Source organism: Andrographis paniculata, unplaced genomic scaffold (assembly GCF_009805555.1).
Source record: "Andrographis paniculata isolate CXL003 unplaced genomic scaffold, ASM980555v1 Contig53END, whole genome shotgun sequence".
NCBI lineage: Eukaryota > Viridiplantae > Streptophyta > Magnoliopsida > Lamiales > Acanthaceae > Andrographis > Andrographis paniculata.
The window spans coordinates 676,568-703,672 of NW_026137588.1; the positions used below are offsets into that span (position 1 = coordinate 676,568).

The 27,105-nt window shown below is 32.0% G+C and overlaps 4 protein-coding genes across 11 annotated transcripts; all 4 read right to left on the minus strand.

Annotated features, from left to right (window-relative positions):
- Positions 1-505: 505 nt before the first annotated feature.
- LOC127255185 (5-formyltetrahydrofolate cyclo-ligase, mitochondrial) lies at positions 506-5,162 on the minus strand. The gene is made up of 7 exons (XM_051280579.1): positions 4,859-5,162; positions 4,563-4,703; positions 4,091-4,255; positions 2,927-2,968; positions 2,764-2,809; positions 1,804-1,874; positions 506-968 (listed from the first exon to the last, which is right to left on the minus strand). The coding sequence occupies exons 1-7, from the start codon at positions 5,145-5,147 to the stop codon at positions 826-828; spliced, it is 897 nt and encodes a 298-aa protein (XP_051136536.1). The 5' UTR covers positions 5,148-5,162; the 3' UTR covers positions 506-825.
- An 847-nt stretch (positions 5,163-6,009) lies between these two features.
- On the minus strand, positions 6,010-10,264 carry LOC127255184 (plant intracellular Ras-group-related LRR protein 1-like). Its single transcript, XM_051280578.1, has 3 exons — positions 9,521-10,264; positions 7,538-7,704; positions 6,010-7,108 (listed from the first exon to the last, which is right to left on the minus strand). Exons 1-3 carry the CDS (start codon positions 10,166-10,168, stop codon positions 6,466-6,468), a joined length of 1,458 nt encoding a protein of 485 aa, XP_051136535.1. The 5' UTR covers positions 10,169-10,264; the 3' UTR covers positions 6,010-6,465.
- Positions 10,265-11,496: 1,232 nt separating this feature from the next.
- LOC127255299 (C2 and GRAM domain-containing protein At5g50170) lies at positions 11,497-18,968 on the minus strand. 2 transcript variants are annotated; one of them, XM_051280783.1, is made up of 10 exons: positions 18,381-18,968; positions 15,918-16,301; positions 15,111-15,827; positions 14,843-15,025; positions 14,481-14,764; positions 14,283-14,399; positions 13,948-14,210; positions 13,078-13,252; positions 12,705-12,977; positions 11,497-11,920 (listed from the first exon to the last, which is right to left on the minus strand). In XM_051280783.1, the coding sequence occupies exons 1-10, from the start codon at positions 18,736-18,738 to the stop codon at positions 11,723-11,725; spliced, it is 2,952 nt and encodes a 983-aa protein (XP_051136740.1). In that variant the 5' UTR covers positions 18,739-18,968; the 3' UTR covers positions 11,497-11,722. The 2 variants fall into 2 exon arrangements, with proteins under 2 accessions (XP_051136740.1, XP_051136739.1); XM_051280782.1 differs by having other exon boundaries at positions 15,111-16,301.
- Positions 18,969-25,470: 6,502 nt separating this feature from the next.
- LOC127255245 (uncharacterized) lies at positions 25,471-26,811 on the minus strand. Of its 7 annotated transcripts, none has more exons than XR_007839592.1 (4): positions 26,568-26,811; positions 26,116-26,477; positions 25,945-26,018; positions 25,471-25,794 (listed from the first exon to the last, which is right to left on the minus strand). XR_007839592.1 is itself a non-coding variant. In XM_051280705.1 (3 exons), the coding sequence occupies exons 1-2, from the start codon at positions 26,725-26,727 to the stop codon at positions 26,122-26,124; spliced, it is 516 nt and encodes a 171-aa protein (XP_051136662.1). In that variant the 5' UTR covers positions 26,728-26,811; the 3' UTR covers positions 25,471-25,882; positions 26,116-26,121. The 7 variants fall into 7 exon arrangements, 3 of the variants coding, with proteins under 3 accessions (XP_051136662.1, XP_051136664.1, XP_051136661.1); XR_007839593.1 differs by having other exon boundaries at positions 25,474-25,735; XM_051280705.1 differs by lacking the exon at positions 25,945-26,018 and having other exon boundaries at positions 25,471-25,882.
- Between the last annotated feature and the right edge of the window lie 294 nt (positions 26,812-27,105).

Below are 27,105 nucleotides of genomic sequence, written 5' to 3' on the forward strand. Positions count from 1 at the left end.
ATATATGTCCAAAAATACAATCATATTTATTTATTTTTCAATATTATTATTATTATCTGAAATTTTAATTTTCTTTTATATAAATTATAAATATATTATTGCACATAAAATATAGTCAGGGTGTGTTTGTTTGGGGTTTGGATTTTGAATTGAAATTTGAATATTAAAAATTTTGAATTTGAATAGTTGTATGATGTAATATAAATAGATGTTGATGTGATATTTTGAATGTAAAATTGATTTTTAGTATAATATAAAAAATGAAAAATAGGTGTTTGATTTGATGTTTATGGAGGGAAAATTTTGGATGAATAGTAGAATTTTGGTAAAATTCTTCAATTGAACAAACCGTCAGTATTCGTCTAGGTCGGATGAAATAATAGTTTTAATAATCAATACGTCTAGAACGTATGAAATAATACTTTTAAATGTGGTACCTACAAATATTTATCAATTCACATGAGACCGAGAAAGCATATTTAAAAAATTAAATTTTCACTTAAAATATTGACCAAATACTCCTATTTTCATACTAAAAGCTCCAAATCCAAACATAAAAAAGGAAACCAATGTCCCAAAACACACAAACACAACAAAACATGTTCTATAGATTATGGAAAGCCAAGTAAAACGATTAAAGACCCAAATCCGAATTGGCTAATATCACAGCATACCATAGCATAGCTTAAATAGAAAAAACACACACACACACAGAACGAACTACGACGACTCTCGACTCACAATGGTTAAAGAAACAAACATGAATTGACATGATAGAAAAATAAATGAATTCGAAGATGCGTACCTTACAAACATTTCGCAAGTTTATTCAGAGATGCATTTCTCATCGGCAGCTGGGCTAATGGGGATGACACCAGAGGATGTTACAAGTGCATCGATGGGGATATCGTTCGGAGTAATTGGTATAACGCCGTCTTCTAGAATTTGGCACGAGTAAGAAAGAGCAACTGCACGTGGAAAATCCCGAGCATTCATATATATATATGAATTTAGTGTGTATATATATATATAGGTGGTTATTGTGTTGAGTCTAGTGCTGACGGCATATTATAGACAACACATAATATAACAACATATATCATACTACCTTCGTCCAGCTTTAAGGGTCTCATTAACTTTTTGCGTATTAATCTTTGAATATTAATCAAACGAAAATGACACAAATACTTCTATTAGTATCTTATAATACTATTATAATGACCAAAAAAATATAAAAAATATAAAAATATTTTTAATGTTAAGTACGCAAAAGATAAATTAGATCTTTAGAGTACCACGGAGGGAGTACAATTTATGTTAACATAATACAAAAATCCCTCCGTCCCGACTAAAAGTACATTTTTTTATCATTTTCGTATGTTCTACTTCAAAGTATCTATTTTCTATTTTAGTAAAAGTAATCACATACTAATACAAAAATACCTTAATTTTTACTTAAATTACAAACATACCATTACACATGCAGTTGTCAAATGTCAAAAATATCAAAACTCTTACATATTTTCACTAACTAATAAAATACTATTATTTCTTAATCTACTACAAAAAACTCCAAAGAACCTCTTTAGAGTGTGACGGAGGGAGTAAACATATAAACTGACAATACATGATATAGTCCACACAACACATCCTAACATTTATTTTCAACACAAGACGTATATTCATAAAATATACTATGAACTAACAACATATGTCTTCAAATAATACAATACATGCAAACCAACCCCTGTATATATATATACATATGTATGTAAGATGTGATAAATAGTTAGCTCATCGTACCAAATAAAGGCTTCTTCCACGTGCGCGCCTTTGTAAGCTCTTGGTATTTTGTGAGGAATGCATCGTAATAGCTAAGTTTGATTTATTACAACACATCATGGAAAGGAAATAGTCATTACTATACAATGTAGATGCAATAAACCACGAAGATGCTTGGGTAGATCTACGCATAATCACTAATATTCAGTTTCGTAAATAGGCAGAGAAATACAAACAGGAGATTAAAATTTACGGAGAAGAGATGTTCACATATATTCATCTTCAAGGAGATTAAAATTTACGGAGAAGAGATGTTCACATATATTCATCTTCAACTTTTAAGTATAGCTCGATGAAAGGAACATAATGAAGTTCAAATTACTCCCTCAAATCCATTACTTTTATTTGGACATGCAAAATCTATGAAGTTAGATGTGTACTTCAAATTCATAGCTTTTAATATTTAAAAAAAAAACCTCTTTAACGCTACATCATTTTAAATACTTCCGAAAATTCTTGTGAAATCAACAATGACTTATAATTATAAAGCATTTCAAATCTACTCTCAAATCCATATATCAATTGTACTTGAACTGTTAGATAATAAAGCCAAATGCGCCTTAAAAGAGATCTTTGTTCATGAATGCAGAGACAGCATCTTTGAAAAGGATGTTTTGCAGAACATCAGGAAGAATAGATAACAATGCGACAATAATTATCACAGAATCAATTTTGTCTTTGGAAATAAAAAAGAAAAGAGACATCGGTTGACAGTCAGCATGCATTTTAGCACAATGACAACAATGTAAAAAGATTATTACAAATTGATTAATTTCTAATGATATTGAAATTCTCTTTTCATATGCTAAAAACATAGAAATAAATAAGATCTTCACATATATAGACCAAGATCACCGCACTCTAAACAATGGGACTTCAATTATTGAAAACAGATACTAAAAAGAAGAATGCATTACATACCCTCCACCACGGCCCAGGCGCCTCCCGAATTTGTCAAAAGCAAGACCTGGGTAATCAAGAGAACAAATTATGACACAAATCTTTGTAGCCAAAAAACTCTACAAGATCATTTACGATAATTTGATCAATCCCTACGAAGTGTGAGAGACTTTTGACGTCATACCAGGTAAAAGGAACAAGTCAACAGGTTCACCTGCAAACATGACTGCACGGGATAGACATACATTAGTTTTGAAGTCACAAATATCCAGAATATCACATGTATGCACGAGATTTGGTATGGCAATTGCATGCACACGCAATATCAAACAATATTGAGCCAAAAATTATTTAAATCATTAAGGACCCGATTAATTGGAGGGATTTGGATTAAAAAAATTTCAAGTAACACCATCAAATTCATTAGTTTCGTTTTTCAATATGATGTATTTCAAATCTCTAGAGTTAGTTGTGGATTTCAAATCCATTTCCTTTAATATTTCAAATATTTTTTAAATTGTGTTATTTCAAATACTTCATACAACCAAACAATCGATTTTAATTATGATTTATTTTAAATCTACACTAAATCAAATCAATCCATTTGAAGTCCACCATTAAGTTCAAATCTATCCAACCAAATGGTACACAAAATACTTCTTGGAATTGCAAAAAAGTTGTTGGTAAAATGTTTCCCTAATAGCAATAAATCAAGTTACATTTTCAAGAATTGTACTCTGTTCTTGAAGCATATAGTGATGAAACTATGTGGTACTAAACACAAAGCCATTGTTCATAGCAGCCATAATACCTATCATGTAAAGATTCTCCATGCTGTAGTGGGTAACTAAAAGCTTGTTTGCTTGTGTTTTCCAGAGTTCAAACCTTAGAAATTTTTTTGAAAGAAATACTCCATTCGTCATCCAAATTTATGTTTATTTTCTCTTTTTGGTTGTCATAAAATAATATTCTCGTTTTTTTTTAGTAAAAAAAAATACTACTTTTTATTTACTATAAAAGGAAATCTTTTTTTATTTTTATCCACTTTTCTTGAAACTCATGCACCGTCAAATGGATATGAGTTTCGATGACGGAGGGAGTATAAGGTTTGGAATGTAATACTTTGAATGAAAACATGTTGGATATAATTTTCTCTTTCAATGGAAAATAAGTGATGGGAATGATTTTCAAGGGGCAGGGAAAATATTTTACTTTAAATTTAATAGTGTGAAAACTTGAAAGCACAAACAGACACATCTAAGAATTCTTCCAAGGCCAGTGAGAACCACATACAATCGGAAATTTCCAATACAGTGCAAATAATAGCGCAATAACAAACAAGAATTACCATCTTCGCGTTCGTTTCCTTCAGCATCACATGATGCAGGTTCCAATATATCCATGGAATTCGCAATCAAATCATCCATCTTCGAAATGTGCAGCATCCGCATGAAACTGTTCTTGTCTTCCACTCTAGGAACATAAACCTTTTTTCGAACCTGTGAACCATCATCTTGTTGAAGAACAACAAATTAAGAACTTATGTTTTGATGGATACAACAACAAGTTGAACACAGCCAAACTCCAGCACCATCACAATTATAACACCAAAAAAGATCTTACAATTTCTAAATAGTAATGGCAGCATCATTTATACTTAACCATGATTGATCTCATTAAATGAACCACAATAATGGTTTTAACGAATAACATCCAATGCTAACACTTTCTGGAATTAAGTGATGAGAACACTAATCTAAAATCATTCAAATTGATCAAACAAGCAAAAATCTTATTTCAAATCTAAATTAGAAGATTACCTGTGGATGTGTTCTTCAAAATTTCAGATAGAATTTTCGATGTATCCACTTCTCTCAACGCGGCGCAGCTGATGTAAGCACAGAGACTTCTACAGGACTTGAACCATGGAGCATTCAATACAATGCTCTGAATTGCGTCGTCTGCGCAAACAAACAAAAATCGTAGAAACCTCTAAAAAAAACTTTCCCCCAAATAAAACATAATAAAATCACAAAAATTTCCGAGACAACAAAAATCTAGAAATTCAAAACCGCGTGAAAACAAATAAATACGTGTTTCGAACGAATTCAATTGCCTTCTTGAGATCTAAGGGCGGGGTCCATTGACTTGAGCTCTTTTCTGACTTTGGAGCGGAGAGCCTTTTTCTGCTTGAACAGCGTGTCTAGAGGAGTCGTGGCGACGGTCCTGGAGGCGCTCATGGCGGAGGATAAGAGTCGAGTGAAGGTATAAAAGGCGGTGGGGGCGGAGCTCCGATGTGCGGTGGCCGTGGCGGTTGTTGACAGTGGCGATGCGGCAACTGGTGAAATAAAATGGGCGGTGGTCATTCGTGCGGCGAACTTCTGCGCCAGACCCATTTTGGTCATTTCGCTTTCTAAATACCCCGAATTTCACTTTTAACTATTTGAAGTTATTTTGGAACACATGGAATCTCTTTGCAATAACATTTTTTGGAACATTGTGTGTTTTTCCTAAAAATATATATATATATATATATCACAGAAGTTTGTTAACTTTATATCAAATATATATATATATTACAAAATATTGAATCAAATGATAAATTTTTATATTTCAAAACTTTTATTCAACTCTTGTGCTTTGATTTATATAAGTTGAGATATTTTAAATTTAAATTTAAATTTAATTTAATATTTTTGTTAGATTAATATAATATTGATTGATTTATTTTAAATTTAATAATTTTAAATTATAATTTGACCTTATCTATGATTTAAGTTTATCTTGACATTAATATAATACAATTTTTGAATTTCATACAATTATTTTTCACAATATATATTACACATAAATATAATACTAGTATTAAAAATAAATATTACACAATCTAACTCCGGCCAAACCTCAGACGAAGCAAGTCATTAAAAACGAAACCATTTCTACCTAATTTCGTTTAGTAAGAACACATAGAAAAATTGACCCGAGACAACAATTCGACACGAAATAATTAAATTTGGGTCAAATATTTCAACCCACCCGTTTATATATACGGATTGACACGAATCCGACACAATAATAAACAAGTCGGGTTATAGTTAAGGCTCTCAACTCGAATCCTACACGACAACACACTTATAACATATTAATATTGATTAATATATTTATTATATATATAAAATAATCATATCTCATAAATTAATTTAAACTAAATTCAATTTTAAATAATTCAACCTCAAACCAATAAAAACTAACATAACACAACAACACTACAAAATATAATTTAATTTGAATCAGAATTTTTGATTTAATTATGTATACGAATCAATACAAATCAACCCGAACTCGACACGATAATAAACGGGTCAACATGAACCCGACACTATAATAAACCGGTCGAGTTAGAATTGAGTAATTTAACCCGTTTAAAGTGTTCAACTCAATACAAATCGACCCATTGCCAGCTCTGGAGTCAAATTTTAAAGATGCACACTCAACATGTACTGCAATAATCAGACAAAAACCCAAAATCTTTGAAGGATTCATCTCAACATGTATAGTAATAATCGGACAAAACCCAACAAGCAACGCATCGAAAAGGCGTCGAAGAACGTTAATTCCGTCCGAGCAGATAAATCAAGAAGTTATCGCAGGAACGTCGACGAAAGAAAGACACATACATAATGTAATTACGAACATCACCAGGTCGGAAGTTCGAGTCCTTTCTCACAGCTGCTGATTCAGGTAAGGATCGTCATTGCTCGATTTCCCGATGCCTCCCAAGTACCCTGAAACATTCGAAAAAACATTATTCAACCACAACGTGCTTCGATTTAACAAACCCGTTTGTGTTTGCTCGGGGTCTTGAACCATCGCCGCACTCCGCTCTTCCTCCATCACTATTTGTTCCCATCTTTGCACCATGTAAGCCTTAACAGCTTCGACGCCGTCAGAGGCGACGTCATTCGGAGGTATTTCGAGCGGGTTTTGGTCCACATTAAGTCTCGTTAAACTCGCCAGCCGACCGAAGGTGTCGGGCAATGCCCGAATCTGGTTGTTGCTCAGATTGAGTTCTTTGAGGTTGATCAGGTCGGGAAGTGTGTCGGGGAGTTCAGTCAGGTCGTTGAAGTTGCTGCTGAGGTTAAGTATCTCGAGATTCGTCAATCTTCCAATTGTATGCGGAAGACCGCGGAGCTCGTTGAAATGGACGTCGAGAAAGCACAGCGACTTCATCTCGCCGATCGATGTGGGGAGGGAACGGATCTTGTTGAGATGTACGTCGAGCCTTTTCAGATTCACGAGCTCGAACCCGATGTTCGTCGGCAGGTACGTTAGTTTGTTGAAACTCGCATTCAGCTCTACCAACGACCTGTAAACAAGAGATAAATAATTCATTTAATTTTATTTTTTATATCACTCTAAGAATCAATTTTAGATATTAAACACTAATTCAAATTCAAATTTTTACTATTCAAAACTCTAAATCCGAAATCTAAATCCACAAACAAACACACCCTTACACTAAAATTCAAGTAAAGAACGTTCACTTACGACACTTTGGGGACTTTCGGAAACATTCATCAACAGTAATTTTTGCAAAAAACATCACATAAAACCCCTGACGTGTATTATTTCCAAAAATTTTCAAAACTTCTATCTAATCGGAACCTGAAATTTTGACTCGAAAGACATTTATAAATATAAAAACCATTAAATTGAGGGACTAAAATTGGAACGTGGTATTTAGTAGAGGATAAAAAATACTATTTTACGTCATCTTCCTCGATAATTATGTTACCTGCAATGGCAAATGCTGTCGGGTAGGGCACCAAGCTTGTTTCCAGAAACATTCAGCAGTTTCAGCTTAAACAATAGGCCGATCGAATCGGGCAATGACTCTAATAGATTCTCCGAAAGATTGAGTTCCTCAAGATTTTCTAACCCTGCGATTGAGTCGGGAATTTCCTGGTTCGAACACATAAAAAAGAGTTCATTGTTATTCTCTGTTTAATGATCTACAATAACTCATAATATAATCTCCAATGGTAGGCGAAAGTGGCTCACAGATTATTTAAACTTAATTGACAAACTTGACATAGAAATGCTCGTATGTTAATATCATTATTTAAACCAGTGGAAAAATCATATTGCGGCAGAAACAGGTCTAATAAATAACTAAAACTGGGGAAGGGAATGAAACAAAAGTCGCTTACGATGATGTTTCTAAATTTGCTAATTTTTTCAATTTCATTGACCCCTTATTTTAGTAATAAATGATGGTTGACGAATTCGGGTTAGCAAATTGCGTAATAAGAACTAACTGCTCTTAACAATTTCGGTCGGAGGTCCATTTTTTTAAACTGTGTCTTTTATTTTCAACTCTCCAATGAATTATACAGAAAGACGTATACAGTGCCAAAGAAAATAGTATCTAAGGCTGTGTTCTTTTATGTGTTTTAACATAGATTTTTACTATTAGGATCCTTTTTTCCTCTAAAAATATCAAATCAAACAATTACTTTTCTTTTTTTAATATTATACCACAAATCTATTTTATTTTCAAAACATCACATCAATCGTCTATTTATATCACAAACAACTATTTAAATTCAACTTTTTACTATTCAAAAATCCAAACCCACAAACGAACACACATTGTTCACGTTCTCCAAAAAGCCGTAACAGCCTAATATTCTTCACACTTAGTTTCTTCCCTAGAAAACTAATCGAAATCCAAATAGCCCAACATTGATGCTTCCTAAGTTCAATCAACAAACACATCGTCCTATCAATCGAAATGCAATACTTATCTATTTCCTCCATATATGCATCAAGAAAAACCTAAAGCAATTACAAGAAAAAACACAAGCCGTGCTTGATTTCTTTCCTAGAAAACTAAATGCAATACTAAACAGCCCTACATCGATGCTTTGTAAGGACACTAAAATAATAAAACGGCGGCGCTATATCAATCCAAATGCAATGTATATCTATCTCCTCCGTATATGCATCACGAAAAACCTAAATCATTTACAAGCCATACATTGATGCTTCATAGGTTCACTTGTGTTTGTTTGAACGATTTCTATGTATTTCCACTATTCATCAAAAAATTTTCCTTAAAAAACATGAAATCAAACACTTATTTTTCATTATATATATTATATTAAAAATCAATTTTACATTCAAAATATTACATCAACACTTATTTGTATCACGTCATACACCTATTCATATTCAAAATTTTTACTATTCAAATTCCAATCTAAAATCCAAACCCCCAAACAAACACACCCTAAAGAAACACATAAACGGCTATATATCAATTGAAATGCAATGTGTATTGATCTCACCATAAATGCATCAAGAAAAACCTAAATCATTTACAGGCAAAAGACACAAGGCAGTGTTCAATTTCTTTCCTAGAAAACTAAATGCAATACTCAGCAACCCTATCGATATTTTGTAGATACACTGAAGTAATAAAACAGCTCTACATCAGTCGATATGCAGTGCCTAACTATCTCCTCCATATATGCATCACGAAAAACCTAAATCATTTACAAAGCCGAAAGACACAGGCCATGTATAATTTCTTGATAGGATTTGAAGCTCTCAACGATTATCTAAACCTCACATTTATCCATCAAATTAAACTGAAGATATGATCAACCATGATTTTAGCAAACTCAACGATAAATTCAGAAACACAGGATGAACTAAATCAAGTAGCTGAAAGCAAAAAATACGGATATGAATATTCGAAAGTAATGATCCGAACCTCTAATTGATTGTTGGAAAAGTTCAGCACAATTAAGAACTTCAATTTCCCAAAAGCTTCGGGGAAAATCGTCAGCCTTCTCCCTGATAGATCCACACGTTCAATCTCCTTCCCAGATTCTGCCTCCTTCAAAACCTCGACCACCGCCGCATCCACTTCTGGTTCACTCAGATCCGGCGCCGCATCAGCCTGAATCAGCTCATCTCCGGCGACCGCCGCCTCGTAAATCTTCTCCAACCTCCGCTCCGCCTCGCTGAGCATCCTCTCGTATGCCTCGTGCATCTCGTCCACCGCAATCACCGCCTTATACATCTTCGCATCCTCCGAATCGCTCGACGAGTGCGCGCTTATTTCCGACAGTCGGAACCGCGCGGCGTCGACGGTCTCGTGGTCGGGGCGGGGACCCAGGGCTTGGAGCGCGGATCGGCTCTCCACGACGTCGCTCACGGCTTGGCGCATCTCGGAGATGAGTTTAGGGTTCTTGAGGTGCGGCATCCTCTCGGTGAGTTCGAAGTAGGGTTCCGGCGGGTGCGAGTCCGGCGCCGGCGGGTTCTCGACATCGAAGTCCGGGGAGAAGGTGCGCTTGATGGTGGGGAGCTTGGCCATGACGTAGGAGAGGATGGGGAAGCTCTTGGGATTGGGATCCATGGCTGAGGAAGGTTCTGGAATGGAAGATTGGAAGGAAGAACAACGTGGAGTGATGAAGTGCAGTGTTGTTGTGTTTCAACGCAAAAATGACTATCGATATTCTATCCTCTATTTATACTCCGTTTTTTTTTCTCTCTTCCACTCAAGTCAATACTCTATTTAAGTAAAAACATTACGCCTGTTTTCTTTTGTAGATTTCAATTGTTTATTAAACTATTGTATATACAAGTAATCAATTTAATTTTTTTTTTATTTTTATTTGTTTCAATCCTTTTTTATTTAGAAAAAAAAAATTAATCAAGATACTTTTTAATTTTTACTTAAATTATAAATATATCATTACACATGTAATTTCTTTATATATATAAAAAAATTATTTATCTTCCGTGCTATTATTTTTTAATTTAGTACAAAATTTCAAAGACTTGTTCAAAAATGGCCAATGGAGTATTATTTGTTAGATCAAAGTTAATAATATTATAAATAAATAAAGTTGTTTATTGAATTTTAACATAAAGCCAACACAATTAACTTATTGATAAGCTCACAAATTAATTTGAAGTATAGTATTACTTTCTATTATATGCTTTAAAAAAATTAACATTTAACATAATTTCATCTAATTGTGTGTTTAAATATTTAGGTATAAATTTAAATAAAGATAAGTAATAATTGTTATTTTTTGTCATTTATAATAAAAAGTCCAGAAGAATAATATAGTAAAAGATTTTAGGTTGATTGAACTTTTGATTATAGTAAAAAGTACAAAAGAATAATATAGGTTATGTTTCTTTTGACAAATTTTACTATTTAAACTCATGTATTTTTCGAAAAAAATTACAGTTTTTTCTCTCACAAAACATCTCATCAAACATTATTTTAATACTAAATTCAAACCAAAATTTCCTTAACTCAAACAAAAGAAACAAACCCTAGTAAAATATTTTAGGTTGATTGGACTTTTGGTTGGTCTTTAAGGCGTAGAGATTTGAACAACTATATTAACATATGTTGTATACTTGTTGTATGGACTATTATTTTATTTTTTGCATTTGAACAACTATATTAATTTTTTGCACAAATATCACTATAATAGTATTATAATAAGATACTAATAAAAATATTTTTATCTTTTGTATTATTTTTTATATAATAATTAATATTACAAAAAATAAATAAAATGCTGGACGAAGTAGTACATATCATTGTTCTCACGGAGATAGTATATATTATTGTTATGCTATATATTGCCTCCATACTCAGCAGCACTGTAATAACAGTCCTCATATTTATTTCCTCCAAGATGTTGCAACATAGTAATATATATATATACATATACACATTAAAATTGCTAATTTATCCATATATCGAATGCAGTAATATCATCGAAAAAAATTTATTTTTCCGGATAGTGTTGTTAGAGATGTGCTTTGCTATTTCTATAGAATTATTCGAATTTCGATTCTATCGTAATTTCTACAATCAAATGTATCGTTTGTGTTTAAGACATCGTGTAACAATTGCATCCTAAATGTCAATGTTTCTCAAGTGTGGCTATCGACCCGTTAGCAATATCTCCCGCTCGACCAATTGCAATACCTCTTGCGACCAATGCGTGAACTTCGCAATGACATTCCTCGCTATCCTCGACTCAAAGTTGGTGCTTCTTAGCCACATGACTCCAATGTAAATATCACATTTGCAACAATTATGCGTGAAAGAAGATTTCTCGATTTGGTACCGAAATTGAACCTACACGCACGGGAGAACATATAAGGAGTTCATTACATAAATATTGTGTAAATTGCAGCGAGAAATAATATAACTTATATATGTTCTTTACTTATTTTGACTTTGATTTTTGAGTTAAATAGTGATTTACATGTAATATTTTACGGGCAAAACGAATTATATGAAAAGTCTGCACCATAATTCTTTATAATTTAGAAATACACGAGACTTTCTTGTGTTTCTAAAAATACTGTACATAATTTTTGCACGAAAGTTTTCTTATGTTTTCAAAACTATTACACAAAAATCGCTAAACAATTTTTAAAATATTACAAAAAAATTTTATGCAATTTTTAAATCATGAAGAAGAATAGTACATATTATAAACAATTTTACCTATTTGATCTATTTGATTAAATGAAGCAATGTATTTTTATAGAAAATAGTGATGATTGTATAGTAAAAATACCGAAACAATAACACTAAACAAAACCTATAAGAGAAACCAATTCAATTTTAGTTCCATGTATCTTTTCACCGAATTTCAACTTGAATCTTGAACATGTATCGAATACAATTCTATCGACTTTTTGGCCATAAAATGAATAAAATTAAGCGAATCACGATGATCCATCCTTCATCTTTAGGCCAAAAAACTTATAGAATTTGACTCGACGCATATTAGACTCAAATTGGAACCAAACCAAGTGTAAATAGTAAAACCAAAACTAAAATTCAGAATGTGTAAGGATTTTTATCGACCATACTCCAAAGAATGTAATAAAGCTCGGAAGCCGTAACTTACTTGGAAGTGATCGCTAAACGGGACATCGTGAAGGGTCATCATCTCGTTGACGACCCACCCATTGTCGTCCGGCAAGGGAGATTTCTGCTGCGTGCATGTGACTTCGCCTCCGAAGATTGAAATCCGTCGACTGAATTTGTAGCACACACGGCGTTCTTGTGTGCCGGGAGTTCCTTCTTCCCATGCAGTCGTTTGATAGTTGAGGCAACCGGACTTGCTCATTACCTTATGCTCCAACTCTCCTCCATCGAACATCTTCATCAACGACTTGATCTGCATCATTTAAAATATAAAAATCTACAATAGCCGTCGGCACTCAACAATTGGGATTTGTAAATGAGAACAAAGTAGCAAAGGGACCAGCCGAACTTACGTTCATAGGAAGTTCGATGGTGTAAACCTTCGTCATCTTGACGTCTTTCGCCACCAAATAGGATGCGGTGTCGTCAATCAGAAAAGGTTTCGCGTCATCACTCAACTGTTCCTCTGCAATCCGAGCTTTCTGATCAGGCTCCAGGGTTCGTGTTCTCCACAATGCCGTAATTGTCCTGAAATATAACGAGTCATCGAAATTAAGTGCACGCCAAAGGTACAAATTCAAATTCGGTGAAATATCCATCTGAATTTCAGATCGAAGGGAATTTCGGCGGTAGCCAACTCATAAAAACTTTTCATTTTATAGATCCACTTCTAAATAAACGATCGAAATCTGTTCGAGAACGAGGTCAACAAATATTGATGAAGTTTTCAAATTCAAATGTCACCCCTACTTGCATTGCTTAAAGGTAAAATAGCAAAAAAAATTATGTAGTTTGCTGAAAAGACCATCTGATCCTAAAATTTTGCTTTTGTTTTATCTACTTGTGGTTTGAAAAATATTGTAAAAAAATAGCCTATCTTTTAATTAGATTATGAGGCACGCGCTTAACCTGCAATTAGTATTTACAAGATCATATATAACACGTTTTAACCGTAATTTATAAAAATATCTAAGAGAGTAGTTTTGTAATTTCATACCTTGTTATATATGATTTTGTAATACCACATTGCAGTTTAAGCGCATGCCTCATAATTTCCGTTAATTACTAACGGAAAATATATTTTTTGCATCAATTTAAAAACCACAAGTAAGTAAAACGGAATTTTAGGACCAGACGATCTTTTGAGTAATTTTTGGAAACCATAATAGGAATTTTTTGCTATTTTACCTTGCTTAAATGAAAATAACTTTGTAGCGAAATACCTGCTAGCAGCATTGAAAGAGACGAATGAATGGAAATAGAAATGCAGTCTCCCGTCCTCGTCTAAAAGCTTGGCTCCATGCCTGGAATCGAGACCCCGACCTTTATGCAAGATTATTACCAGAGTGGGGCTGCCGACAGTCGAAAGAGACGGCGGCAGCACCTGAACATCTTCAATGTCTTCCCACAGGAAGTAAAATCTGGTCTTGTGTCCGAACAAGTTCGCATAGAATCCAACGATTCGAGCAGAAAGAAAAAGCCGGCCCTGCAAACACAAACAAATAAGAAAAAAAAAAAAGACAATAGGATCTGAAGTTATTCAATATTCCTTCTATACCTGCAAGGGCATTTTTCTCTTGAGGGAACACGAGAAATCGCTGATGAGAAATTCTTCCGGCGGCAATCCAAATAGCTTTTGAAAAGTCGAATTCCTGTGAGGTGATCGGATACTCAACTGTAGGCACAATTAGTGAGAACATTGTGGCGTCACTTATAAAAAACTATTCGTAAATTTAATGCAAAAGCACAGCTATACCTTTTTCCCGACCTCCTTTTCCAAATTTGCCAAATAATCTCTGATCGTTTCGACTCCGTTAGTATTGTCCAAGAAAATCCTCAAGTGCAGTTTTGACTGAGAAGACTGAGCAAGTTTTCCGTCAAGAGGGACCCAAAGATCGGCAAGTTCGGCAGCCGTGTGCTTCAGGAAATTGATCTCAGCATGGCCAAGAGAGGAAGCTTGGTCGAACGGGCCCTCGAAATCAAAAACTTCCACATCCAACACCGATGGCGGATCATCGACAGCGTCAAACTCAAGGATTTCTGCACAAATTATAAAATTATTTCAAAAAATTTTCAATTTATAACAATTGAAACAACCCAAGGCGCGAAAATATGTACCGTTCCATTGAGGGTCGAGAGTTTGGAGCTTGACCGAGCTCGTTCGTGTCTTGCCATTGCAAGTGAACACCACATAAGGATCCGGGATTTCGGTTTGATTCACGGAAGCTAAGTTCGTTGCCTCGATCAAAGCAACCGTAAGAACCCACCCGTCTCCTTGCGCTTTAACGCCATGATCGCTTCCTGTCAATATTGTATAATGCATCAAAGTCGAGAATATGCGACACATAACATTAAAAAAAAAAAAACCTCGAAATACAACTGTTACCTCTTTGTAGCCTAGCTTTAACAAAATGCGAAACTAAAATGTATGTTCGCTCCAACTGAACGAACAGAAGGGCGCAAGAGATGATCTCGCCAAAACTGTCGGGCAAATCAAGGCCGTCGAATTCCAATCCATGAATCTTGCTCGGTTCGCAGAGAAAAATGTGAACAACAACATAAAGAGAAATAAAAACTGCCGACACCACAGTGAAATTCAAGAAGTACTGAACAGCTGACTTCGAATCGGTCCGGTGGCTGCTCTCCAGCGTCGCCAACAACTGATCCTTTTCCGACATATCCGCGGCTTTCAATGTTTTGAACTTTTGTGATAATAAGCTCGAAAACTGTTCGAAACTCTCCTTCAAACCTTGCCTAACTCCATTCTCAACCATACCTTTCATCATGATATTCTGACTGAAATTAACGGCCCAGGATACAACCAGTCGAGCAGATTCCTCTTCTGAAGACCCTCGGATTATCTTGAAAAGTAATTCGACTTTGAAAGTGCTTCCGTAAGGAACATCCGGAGTGCTGACATTGACAAGGATTGCGAATTCGTTGCCGTCAGCCTTCACATATGTTTGTTCTTCGAAAGCTTTCACAGCCTTAACAAGTTTGCTAGCAGCTTTGGTATACGAAACAACTCTACTCAAAGACGGGGCGCCATCCGATTTCCATTTCCAGGCTTCCTCTTGAACATTCGTCGTCCCCTGCAATTCCGCTAAATTCCTTTGGAAATCAGAATTCGGACCAAAAATCAGATTATTAAGATCCTTTGGGGAGACAATGTAAGTTTCGTCTAAAAGGATACCCCCATGCAGATTCTCCGGCATTTCGTGGTTTTTGTTCCTCGATTGGAAAAGTTCGATGGCTTCTTCGAAGCTCGAGCTGCTAGGCATTTCCACTGTGCTTTCTTCGCTGTCAGACAATGGCGACACCAATTCAGAGGAGCTGTTGTTTGATGAAGTTTCGTCCTTCTTATGGAAGAGTTTCTCGACCCGATTGGCGAGTGCTTTCATCAATGCTTTCCCCTCCACGGGTCTCTTGGAGTGTGGTCGATCTTCACGAGATGTAATGATTTTACCTCCCCCTTGTGACGAATTACTAGTTTCCGAACTCGATTGAGTAGAGAAGGGATGCTCGATCATAGCATCAGGATTTCTTCCATGTAGGGACAAACCAAGAAGTATTTTGCCTGCAATTTTACGGGATAAAAAGGCTCGTATCAGTATAAACATCCAAGAATGAAATTTCTCCCAATTCGATTAGATTCTTGAACCTCGAGATTGACAAAAAAAATAATTAGCTCTTTAAACAAAAGTGAAAAATACATCAATCATATCAACGTTAAAATCATCGAGGCAAAATTAGACCACAACACGTCCAACTCCTAATATTGTCGATCATCAAATCAACACTATCCATCCTTTAGTTCAACTCCAGCACAAAATGTCACTGTGCTCTTGCTATACCGAACGTTATGCCCTTTCATCGGCTTATGAGTACAAATTAGGATGTGACAAGTTACTTTTTTATCCCTTCTACAAACTTAGCATGTTCATATTATTGACGCTAAACATACAGATAATAGCCTAAAACTACAAACTTTAGTTCTTATAGTCTTCAATGGAGTAGACTTAATTCTTTATAGTTCATCTCTTTCTAACTCATGCACTACCCCAATTGGAGAGTCTTTCGACACAATCATCGATAACCTCAGTCCTACCACCTAAAGTAAACATAACCATGCCCTGGAAAGGTCATGAATTCAAAACTTCTCGAAGATTAACCACGGTTAAAGCTGTAAAATAAACAAACAGTTTGCGAACTTAGTAAAGTTCGGCTCGTTTGAACTAAACGAGCCGAACACAAACATAAATTTTAGCTTGTTACGTTCACGAACGAGCTCAAGCTTGTTCGTTTAATGTTGGACAATATTTATTAAAAATTAAATTAGTAATTTTATATTTAATAAGTGAATATATTTTTATAAATATGAATATTTAATTTATTTAAAATAAATAAATTCTCTTAATGAGCCGAACACGAGTTAACTCAAACAAAAGTTTCAGCCCGTATCTCTTAATGAATGCATACGAGCCAAACTTAAACATGACAAGTTCGACTCGGTTCAGCTCGTTTACAACTCTAAGTCCACGGTGATTATCAAAACAAGCAACTCAAACGAAAAATGTGGAATTGCAAAACTAGTAACTAGACTGAATTTCCATCGAAACACCGCAATAGAAATAAAACATCTTTATCCTTGAGTCATCGTACCAATGCAAAACTGGGGGTCGGGAGGGCACGGATACTCGGTCTACCATCTCAGTTCTAACCCTAAATAATTGGACATACATTTTCAATAAGGGACAACAACAGACTGTGTCCCGACTATAATTCGAACACACCAAATGGATTTCCTGAAATGGACTAGAACGCACACTATTAGAAGAATCGCATATTTTTGGCACGAATGCAGGGTACCCTGTCTTGTACTAAACCTTTTCTAAAGAATTGGATACACATTTTCGATACTGTGTCCCATATTATTGTCACGGGCAGGGTAAATCCTCTCTCGACTGATCCCATCCTAAAAATTAGATATACACATTTTCGACTCCATGTCCTGAAAAATTTTTGAACATGCCACATGAATTTCCCAAAACAGAGTAGAACACATTATTCAAATGGAGCATATAACTTTATAGAAGTGAGCTGAAATCGACAAAAGCCGTAACTGTGTCGTGCCTACTCCTATCTTCACAATATCAATACACTGTAGAATCAAGAAACTAAAACCTCATCCCGTAAGGGATGGTCCAGTGGCGTGGGGGTTGGACGTGTGACCATTAGGTCATGGTTCAAACCCCCGAAGCCTAGTGTGAGTGCCCGTCGGCTATTAAGGCCACGTTTGGTTGGATGAATATGGATTTGAAAGCGGATTTTAGTTACGTTCCACAATGCAATGTATTTCAAATCTTCAACTTGATCGAAGATTTCAAATTATCTCTGATATTTCGAAATCTTTATACTGTATGGTTTCAAATACTTCCAACAACTATTTCAATTCCGGAGCAAATAAATTTTCAAATTCAAATCCATACAACCAAACAGAAATGGTTAATTGTGTTCTCCACTCAATTTCGATTCAATGAAATTATTCATCAAACAAAGCATTTCATTCACAAGCCATAATCGAATAAAAAAGAAACAACCAAACACTGTATCGATCATCAAAGAGCTAAAACTGTAACAAGAGCAGAGAACTAACCGAAATCCCTGTCGATTGCTTTCGAGTTCTTCGGCCGTACGACGGAGAACCAAGTCGGCGGCAAATTCCAATTCTCCTCCGCCGCCACACTCCACACCGGAATCCTGACCCGACCGGCCGATTCGGCGCCGGAGCAACCGAACACCCCGTGCTCATCGTCGCCGGCGTAATTACAAACAGACACTACGAGTTCCTCCTCCAAATCGACGACTCTGAACACGAATTCCTCATTCCAAATCGGATTCCCGGTGCTCCTCAACACTCTACTCTTCGATTTGCAGGCGCCGACCTGCAATTTCACGCACCAATCCGCCGCCGGCCAATCCTTACCCTCCAACAAGTACACGTAGAGCCTCATTCCTTTAATGTTCTTCGAAGACGGTGCGAAAGGGGTTTGGGGAAAGTGGGGGAGGGGGGAATGATTATAGGTGAAGCCATGAATTGGAGTAGGAGCAACGTGGGCGTGCGCTGAAAGCGACACGAGTAACGAAGGGAGTTGAACAGAAAAAGAAAAGTACAAGGGGGCGGGAGTGATGCTGTTTTTCTTGTTTTTTTTTTTTCTTTTTGGAGAAAAATCGAAAATGGCGGTTTGGAAATGTGGGTTTTTGGTAGCTAGAGAGGATTGTTGGACGAATTAGTTGATATGGATGGAATGGAGATGAGATGAGGTGGAGAGGATGGATCGATTGGATGGATAATTTGGATCGATTTTGGTGCGGTGTTGACGTCAAACGACGAAAAGGCCGAATTTTTAGAATACGGAATGCGATTGCGATGGCGATTGCTGAGGTTTTGTGTTGGAGATTTTTGGGGTTTCTACAAATTTTGACTATCACATTTACAGTGTGTTTATTCGGGGGATTGGATTTTCAATTCATTCAATTTTTTTTTTTTAAAAAAAATATCAAATCAAATATATTTTTTTTTATATTATATTAAAAATTAATTTTACATTCAAAACATCGTATCAACACCTGTTTATATCACATCATACAACTATTCAAATTCAAAACTTTTACTATTCAAATCCCAATTTAAAATCCAAACCCACGAACAAACACACCCGTAATGTACTTCTTCTTTTACTTTATAAAATATTTGCTCGGTACGGTGAGTGGAATAGTAAATTAAAAGATAATAATTCTTTCGTTTTTATGCAATAGTCTTATTTATTATTTTTATCCATCTCAAAACAATAATCTTATTTTTATAAATAATCATATCACGATAAAATTAACCTTACTTTTGTTTTATTACACAATTGCCACTACTTTTTCCACTAATACACTCACAAGGGCAAAAAAGTCTTTTATCTATATTTTTACCGACTACCAATATAATATCAATATTCTTTAAATCAAGTGCCCAACCCAATTAAGATTATAGTTCTGGGACGGAGGGAGTACTATTTTCGTCCACAAAGAAAATAACATTTGTTTTTTTGCAAATAGATTTTTGAATATTAGTATTATATTTGTTTATAGTTGAAAAAATAAAAATGCTCCTAGATTGTGTGATAAAAAAAAATAATGGCATTTTGTAATATATTTGAAGTTGTAAGGTTATTAATTATGTTAGACGGGTATACAATTAAATTACTAAATTAGGAAATTGTATTCTTATTTTTGGACGGACAAAAATGAAAAATGGTATTCTTCTTATTGGACGGAGGAAGTAGTATTTTATTAGTTAGCGGAAGTGTGTAATAAATTTTAACATTTTTGCTCTTTGATTTTATGTAAAAAATAATTGTATGTGTAATGGTATATTTGTAATTTAATAAAAAGTTAAAGATATTTTAGTATGTATGTATGATTATTTTTATTAAAATAGTAAATTGATACTTTGGAGTGAGATGAACGAAAATATTAAAAATGGTATTTTCAGTTAGCACGGAGGGAGTATTCATTTACTTTCTACGCTATTATATTTAATATTAAAAATATTTTTTTATTTTTATAATATTTTATACAAATATTATTATACTTGTATTAGAACATTAATAAAAGTATTTTTATTTTTTATTAATTTGTAATATGTATGAATATAATACTTCATTCGTTTCATAAGAAGGATATTATTTTTCACTTTTATCTGTCCAAAAAAAAAATATCATTTCATAATTCAGTAATTGTACTACCTACCCAATCTAATTATTACCTTTAATGCCTTAAAACTTTATATTTTTTTTACTATAAATCAATATAATACTAATATTAAAAAATTAACGTGTAAAAAACAAATATTGCTCTTTTTGAGGGATAAATATAGTATTAATATTTAAAATTCAATATCCAATAAATGGATATATAATTATGTAACATAATACTATGTTACGTCTTCCCTCTACTTATAAAAGAAGATACTCATCCTTCATTTCAGTTTTTACGAGAGATTACGACAATTTTATTAAATAATTAAAAAATATATTAATATAAACAATTATTATATAATAAGATTAATTATAGATTAAAATTAAATAATTAAATAGTCTAATTAAAATTAAAAAATTTTAAAATTTAAAATTTAAAATATAATTAAAGTGTATAATTATATTTTATTTTTTTAAAAAAAAAAAGTAGAATGAACGAAAATAAAAATAATAAAAAAAATAAGACGACAAATGTAATTTACAATTATTCGAAAGTGAGTTTTGTACTCATGAAATCATAATTCAAACTATTGTTTAATTTTGCAATTCAATTATGGTTGGTTGAAAGCACTATATTGAAGAGCACATAGTTAGAGCATATCACTTGCTAGCAAAAATTATAAAATTTTAATTTCTAACTATATATAAACTTTGAAATTTACTATTTAAATGAGAACTTCTTATGAGAAATTGAAAATTCAAAGCAAATTTTATATTGAATTTTTTTTTTCCAAATTACAATAATTTGCTAATTTATATTACTATTTTGTTCTTCTATAAAATATTATTTAAATTAAAATTTAAATTCAAAACTAAATAAAATTTAGATCGAATTCATCCTTTATTTTCCGTTCTTAATATATATTACAATTTGTTTGTTGGAAAATTTATTAGCGAAAATACTCCTTCCGTCCCAAAAGTATAATCTTATTGTGTTGCGTACGAGATTTAAGAAATATTGATATTATATTGGTAGTGAGTAAAAAGTAAAGATAAATAACTTTTTTGCCCTTGTGAGTATATTAATGTAAAAAGTAGTGGTAATTGTGTAATAATAATGAAAAAGTAATAATAGTTTTACGGTGATATGATTATTTATGGAAATGAGACTATTGTTTTGGGACGGACAAAAATGATAAACAAGACTATTGTATTGGGACGGATGGAGTAAGAGATATGCCAAAATTCGAAATACAAATCAAATACGATATGAAATCAAATTCAAGCCTCGCGTGGCATGCGATTTCTTTGAAACGAATTCGAACCCTATAAAAGTGTCTGGCAAAACAATTCAACGCATGAAGATGTATTGAAGATTCTATCAAAATGCAATTTTATTTTTTTCATTGTTATTTATGTCATTCGAAGTATGTTAAGATACTTATATGGTCAAATTTTAAACTTTCTTTATTTTATCCAAACCAACGTAAAGTTTTTTAAGTTTATGTTAGAATTAAAAAGGTTTTTCACATTGTGTTTGTATATTAACAATTTGACTTTTTTCGATTCTGAAATTAATAAAACTTAATGTTAAAAAATATGATGAAACATCAAATACGCGGGACATGAAGATCAAACCAAATTGTTTCATTTTTTATTTTTTTTTAAAACCAAATCCAAATTGAAGATCATAAACATCAAATTCCACAAAGAACTCATCAAAGTCAAATTGCATATCAAATTCACCTAAATGAAGATATAATCTACACAAAATTAACCCAAAAGAAGAATAAAACCCAGATCACTTTACCCAAATCACATGTTTTTTTTAGAAAAATTTGTATTATAAAATAACAAAAAAATATTTTGACGTAAAATATTGGAAAAATATATATATATACTATTTTTGATTAAAAATTACATGTATATTTAATAAAAAAACCAAATCGAGCGCAAAAATAATACCTTCATAGGCTCGTTACGGGCCCATTTAAATCGAGCACTACATATATATATAAAAAAAAATCTATTAAAATCATTAAATCAAACATTTTCGTTTAGACAAAGTTTTTTAGAAATTTGAAAAAAAAAAGTAAAAAATTATTATTTGATTTGATATTTTGTGAGGAAAAACAATTGATATTTTGATATTTTTTAAATTCAATATTTTACACTCTCTCAGTTCCACTCGAATATACCCCTTTGAAGTTTTGTAATAAATTAATAAATAGTATTACCTCCGTCCCACATACCGTGTGTAGACACGGTATTTTAGAAATGGTGTAATTAATAGATAATTAAAAATGTATTAGTGAAAATAATTATCCTATAATATAAATAATTATAAATTAAGATTAAGATAACTAATTAGTTTAATTAAAATTTTAAAAGAAAAATTTAAAAGTTTAAAATGAGATTAAAGTATGTAATCATTTTTCAAAAAATGAAAGTTACATGGTACGTGGGACAGACAGAAACGGTAACGTGGACATGGTATGTGGGACGGAGGGAATCTTATTTTATTAGTTAGTGTAAATGTGTAAGAAATTTTGATATATTTTTTTCATTTAATTTTATGAATAAAGTAATTGTACGTGTAAAAATATATTTTTAATTTAAGTAAATATTTAAAAACATTTTAATATTACGATGCGATTATTCTTACTAAAATGATAAAGTGATATTTTTGAATTAAATAAAAGAAAATGGTAAAAATAGTACGGGTACTTCTTTATTTAAAACATTATGCTGACATTTGGTACAAAGAATGAAATTGTAGATAATTAGAGTAGAAAATGAAATTTGAGAGAAATAGAATTGAGTAGAGAATGATAATTAATTGTCTTGTTTAGTAAAATAAAAAATTCAGTTAAAAAATGTAAAAAAATACAATTATATGAATGAATCAAATAAGAATAAATGATTAACCTGATAAAAGAAAAAAAAGAGTTTTAACTAATGGAAATTCATGAAAAATATTTTTGGTGACTTTTTTTTTTTTAAAAAAATATAAACTATATACATAATTTTCAAGATTATATTTTAGTACAATTTTAAAAAAATCGTAAAAATTAAATATTTTAACAGTAAATTAAATCTGATTTTTGTAAAATTAAAATAATATAATTTTTTTTTTAAAAAAAGTGTAAAAATTAAATAGTACAAAATAGATAAAAAAAAAAGTTTTAAAAAATATACTGCAATATCATTTTTTTTCTATTTTTCTTGAAAGAGAAATGAAAAGAAACGAATAGAAATGATTTATTTTAAGAGATTTGTTTGAATTTTGAAAAGTTCGCAGAATTGAGTGGATTTATAAATTCCATAAAATTTAATTGATTTTGTTTATTGATTTATATGGATTTTGATAAATTTGATTGAATTATTTATTGATTTTCCTATACTTTATTAGAGTTTATAAAATTGTCGATTAAATATTTTTTTTATTGATTTATATATTTTCAAATATATGCAGTACACTTGTATGTATATAAAAAATTTCAAATATTTAACAAAAATATTAGAAGTACATTAGTTCTCAAAAAATATATTTATTATTATTCTCATTTTTATTTTATTTTAATAATAATAATATTTTTAATTTATATTTTTTGTTATAGTATTATTTTGATCGAATTTATTATATTATATATTCAGCGTAATTAATTTTTATTTTGTAACAATTTATTTAATTGTTATTATTATTATTTATATGAATTTTTATATAAAAAATATATTTATAAATAAAATTACATTAAAATTACATTATTTATTAATTAAAATTAAAAACAAAATAATTAAAAAGGAATAAACATAAACTAACATTGTCAAATATAATCGGTGATTTTTGAATCGACGGAACTGAAATCGAAATAAGAAAATATAAATTAAAATTATGAAGAATTTAATTTTGATTTGACATTTCCAAACATTAAAATTATATATTTTAATTCGAACTATTTGATCAAGTTTATTTGTTATTATATATATATAATTTTTAATATTATTTCAAATGTATAAAACTTTAAAATATTTGTAATTTTTATATTAAACATTAAAATTTTTTTTATCTAATTGATATTATTATAATAAAATAATAAATACATATAAAACAATACATATTTATTAATGCTATAAATAAAATAATATGTGTTTTTTTACTAATTTTGAGAATTGTTAACAATTTTATTAAATTTTTGTTAAAACAGACAAAATAGACAAAATAGAAATGATTTATTATAGGTTTGTTTCTTTAAATTTCAAATTTGGATTTTTTATTATTTGAAAATTTTACTTAAAAGAAAAAATAATACTCCTTCATTCCAATAAAAATAATACCATTTTTTATTTTTGTACATCCAAAAACAACTATATTACTTATTCTTTTTATTTAGTAATTGTACTACCTACTTAACATAATTAATAAATACATTTACAACTTCCAATATATTACACAATATCGTTACTTTTATATCGCACAATCTAATAGGCGCATTTTTGTTCTTTTCATTATAAACCAATATAATACTAATAATAAACGTTACTCCTCTTCCGGGGGCGAAGGTAGTACTAGTATATTTTTTTCTCTCACAAAATATTCAATTATACATTATTTTAATACTAATTTAAAGTCAATATTTCCGAATTCATTAAAGGTAACACATCAACTAAAAGTAATACTCCTCTGTTCCACTTAATTTGTCAATTTTTTCTATTTTTATATGTCCCACATAATTTATTATTATTTTTCTCAAAATATAATTATACAATCACATTTTAAAATTTTTATTTTATATATATTTTTTTATTTTAATTAAGATATTTAGTTATTTTAATTTTAATTTATAATAATTTTTATCAATACCATTTTTTAAGTATTTACTAATGACAAAAGTAAAATGACAAAAGTAAGTAGGACGGAGAAATATCTTGGGGTGTGTTTGTTCGGGGTTTGGATTTTGGATTAGGATTTGAATAATAAAAATTTTGAATTTAAATAGTTGCATGATGTGATATAAATAGGTGTTGATGTGATGTTTTGAATATAAAATTAATTTTTAGTATAATATAAAAAATAAAAAATAAATTTTTAATTTGATATTTTTAAAAAAAAAAAAATTAGATGAATAGTTGGATTTAAATCCAATCCTCCAAACAAACACACAAAATTCTTCACAACGGATAACGGCATGTGTACGTGTTCCTTTGGCCCACCCCACCCCACTCAAAATTTCTTGACACGTGTGCCCTGCCCTCTTCGTAACTGAATCAATAAATACAAATGCAGACTGTCGTCAGTCACACAATCCTCCATCAACAAACCTGTCACGTGGACCATCACCGCCGCAAGTAACCGCCGTGGCGGCGGCGGCGGCCGGTAACACAATCAGATTCCGGCGACCGGAAAATCCTAGTTCATAAACAGAGGCAGAGATCGAATAAAATGAAGATGCAATCAGAATTTGAGCGAACCGTATCATAATTCTCAGAGGAAATTCCACAATCCAATCACGAAGTTTTCGTGTTCAAATTAAATCCAAATCCTTCTGCGATTCGACGGTGCAAATAAGAAAATTGTGTATTCAGTAAATGTGTTTTTATTTTGAGAAAATAGAAGAAACTAAATAGCTTTTTTTCGCTCACTTCAGGTTACCGCTGGGGATGAAAATGCCTTGGATTGTTGCGCCGGTGTTTTCCGGCGAGGACAGGACATCCAACCGCCGGAGATCTGCAACAGGATGCGGCGGCGCGCTTTGATTTTGGAGCGGACGGGAAATCGAAGCACGAAATCGGAGACGACGGAGGTGAGACTTTGTTCGCCGGCGTTTCGGAATTAAGCACCGCTACTATTTTCGCCGCCGGCAAAAAGCTCTCGTATTCTTCGATTACATTCCGGAGATCCTCGTCGGATTTGACTGAAATCAACATATCCAAATCTTCGCTAGGCAACTTACACTTCAAATTCACCGAAATTCCACACGATTCCCCAAATTTCAACATCAGCTCTACACCAAAATCGCGAAAAAAAAACTTCAATTCCATTTCCACCCTTACGAATAAATGAATAACAATCATATGCTATTATCTCAAAGTACCTGAAAATGAAATCGAGCGATGGACAGAGAGAACACGAGTGTGACCTGCGACGTATCGGAGCTTTCCATCGGTTGGACGAGGCATAATTTTGCCGCCATAGCTGTAAAGAAACTTGACAGTTTCTAAAGGATTCATGGCGGAACTCGATTTCTGATTCATATTAAGCAAAAACTAGTAAGCGGTGAGAGAATTCTCTCAGGAACGAAGAAGCTCTGGTTTTACGCCTTACAATAAAAAGAAAGATGAAGAGTTGGGGCCATATATATAGCAATTTTTATTTTTTTTTTAATTTTTTATTTTTAATTATAAATATTAAAATTAATTACAAAGCTCCGTTTTAAACACTTCTTTTAAAGACTTTTTTGGTTGCATTTGTTTAAGGGGTTTTGCCTTTAATTTGAATGTTGAATAATAAAAATTTTAATAGAATATATATATATTTTTTATTATAAAAGGATTATTTGAAATTTTTATAATAGATTAAAAATAATATTATTTTATTAAATTAATGAAAATATATTAAAAAATTTGATATTT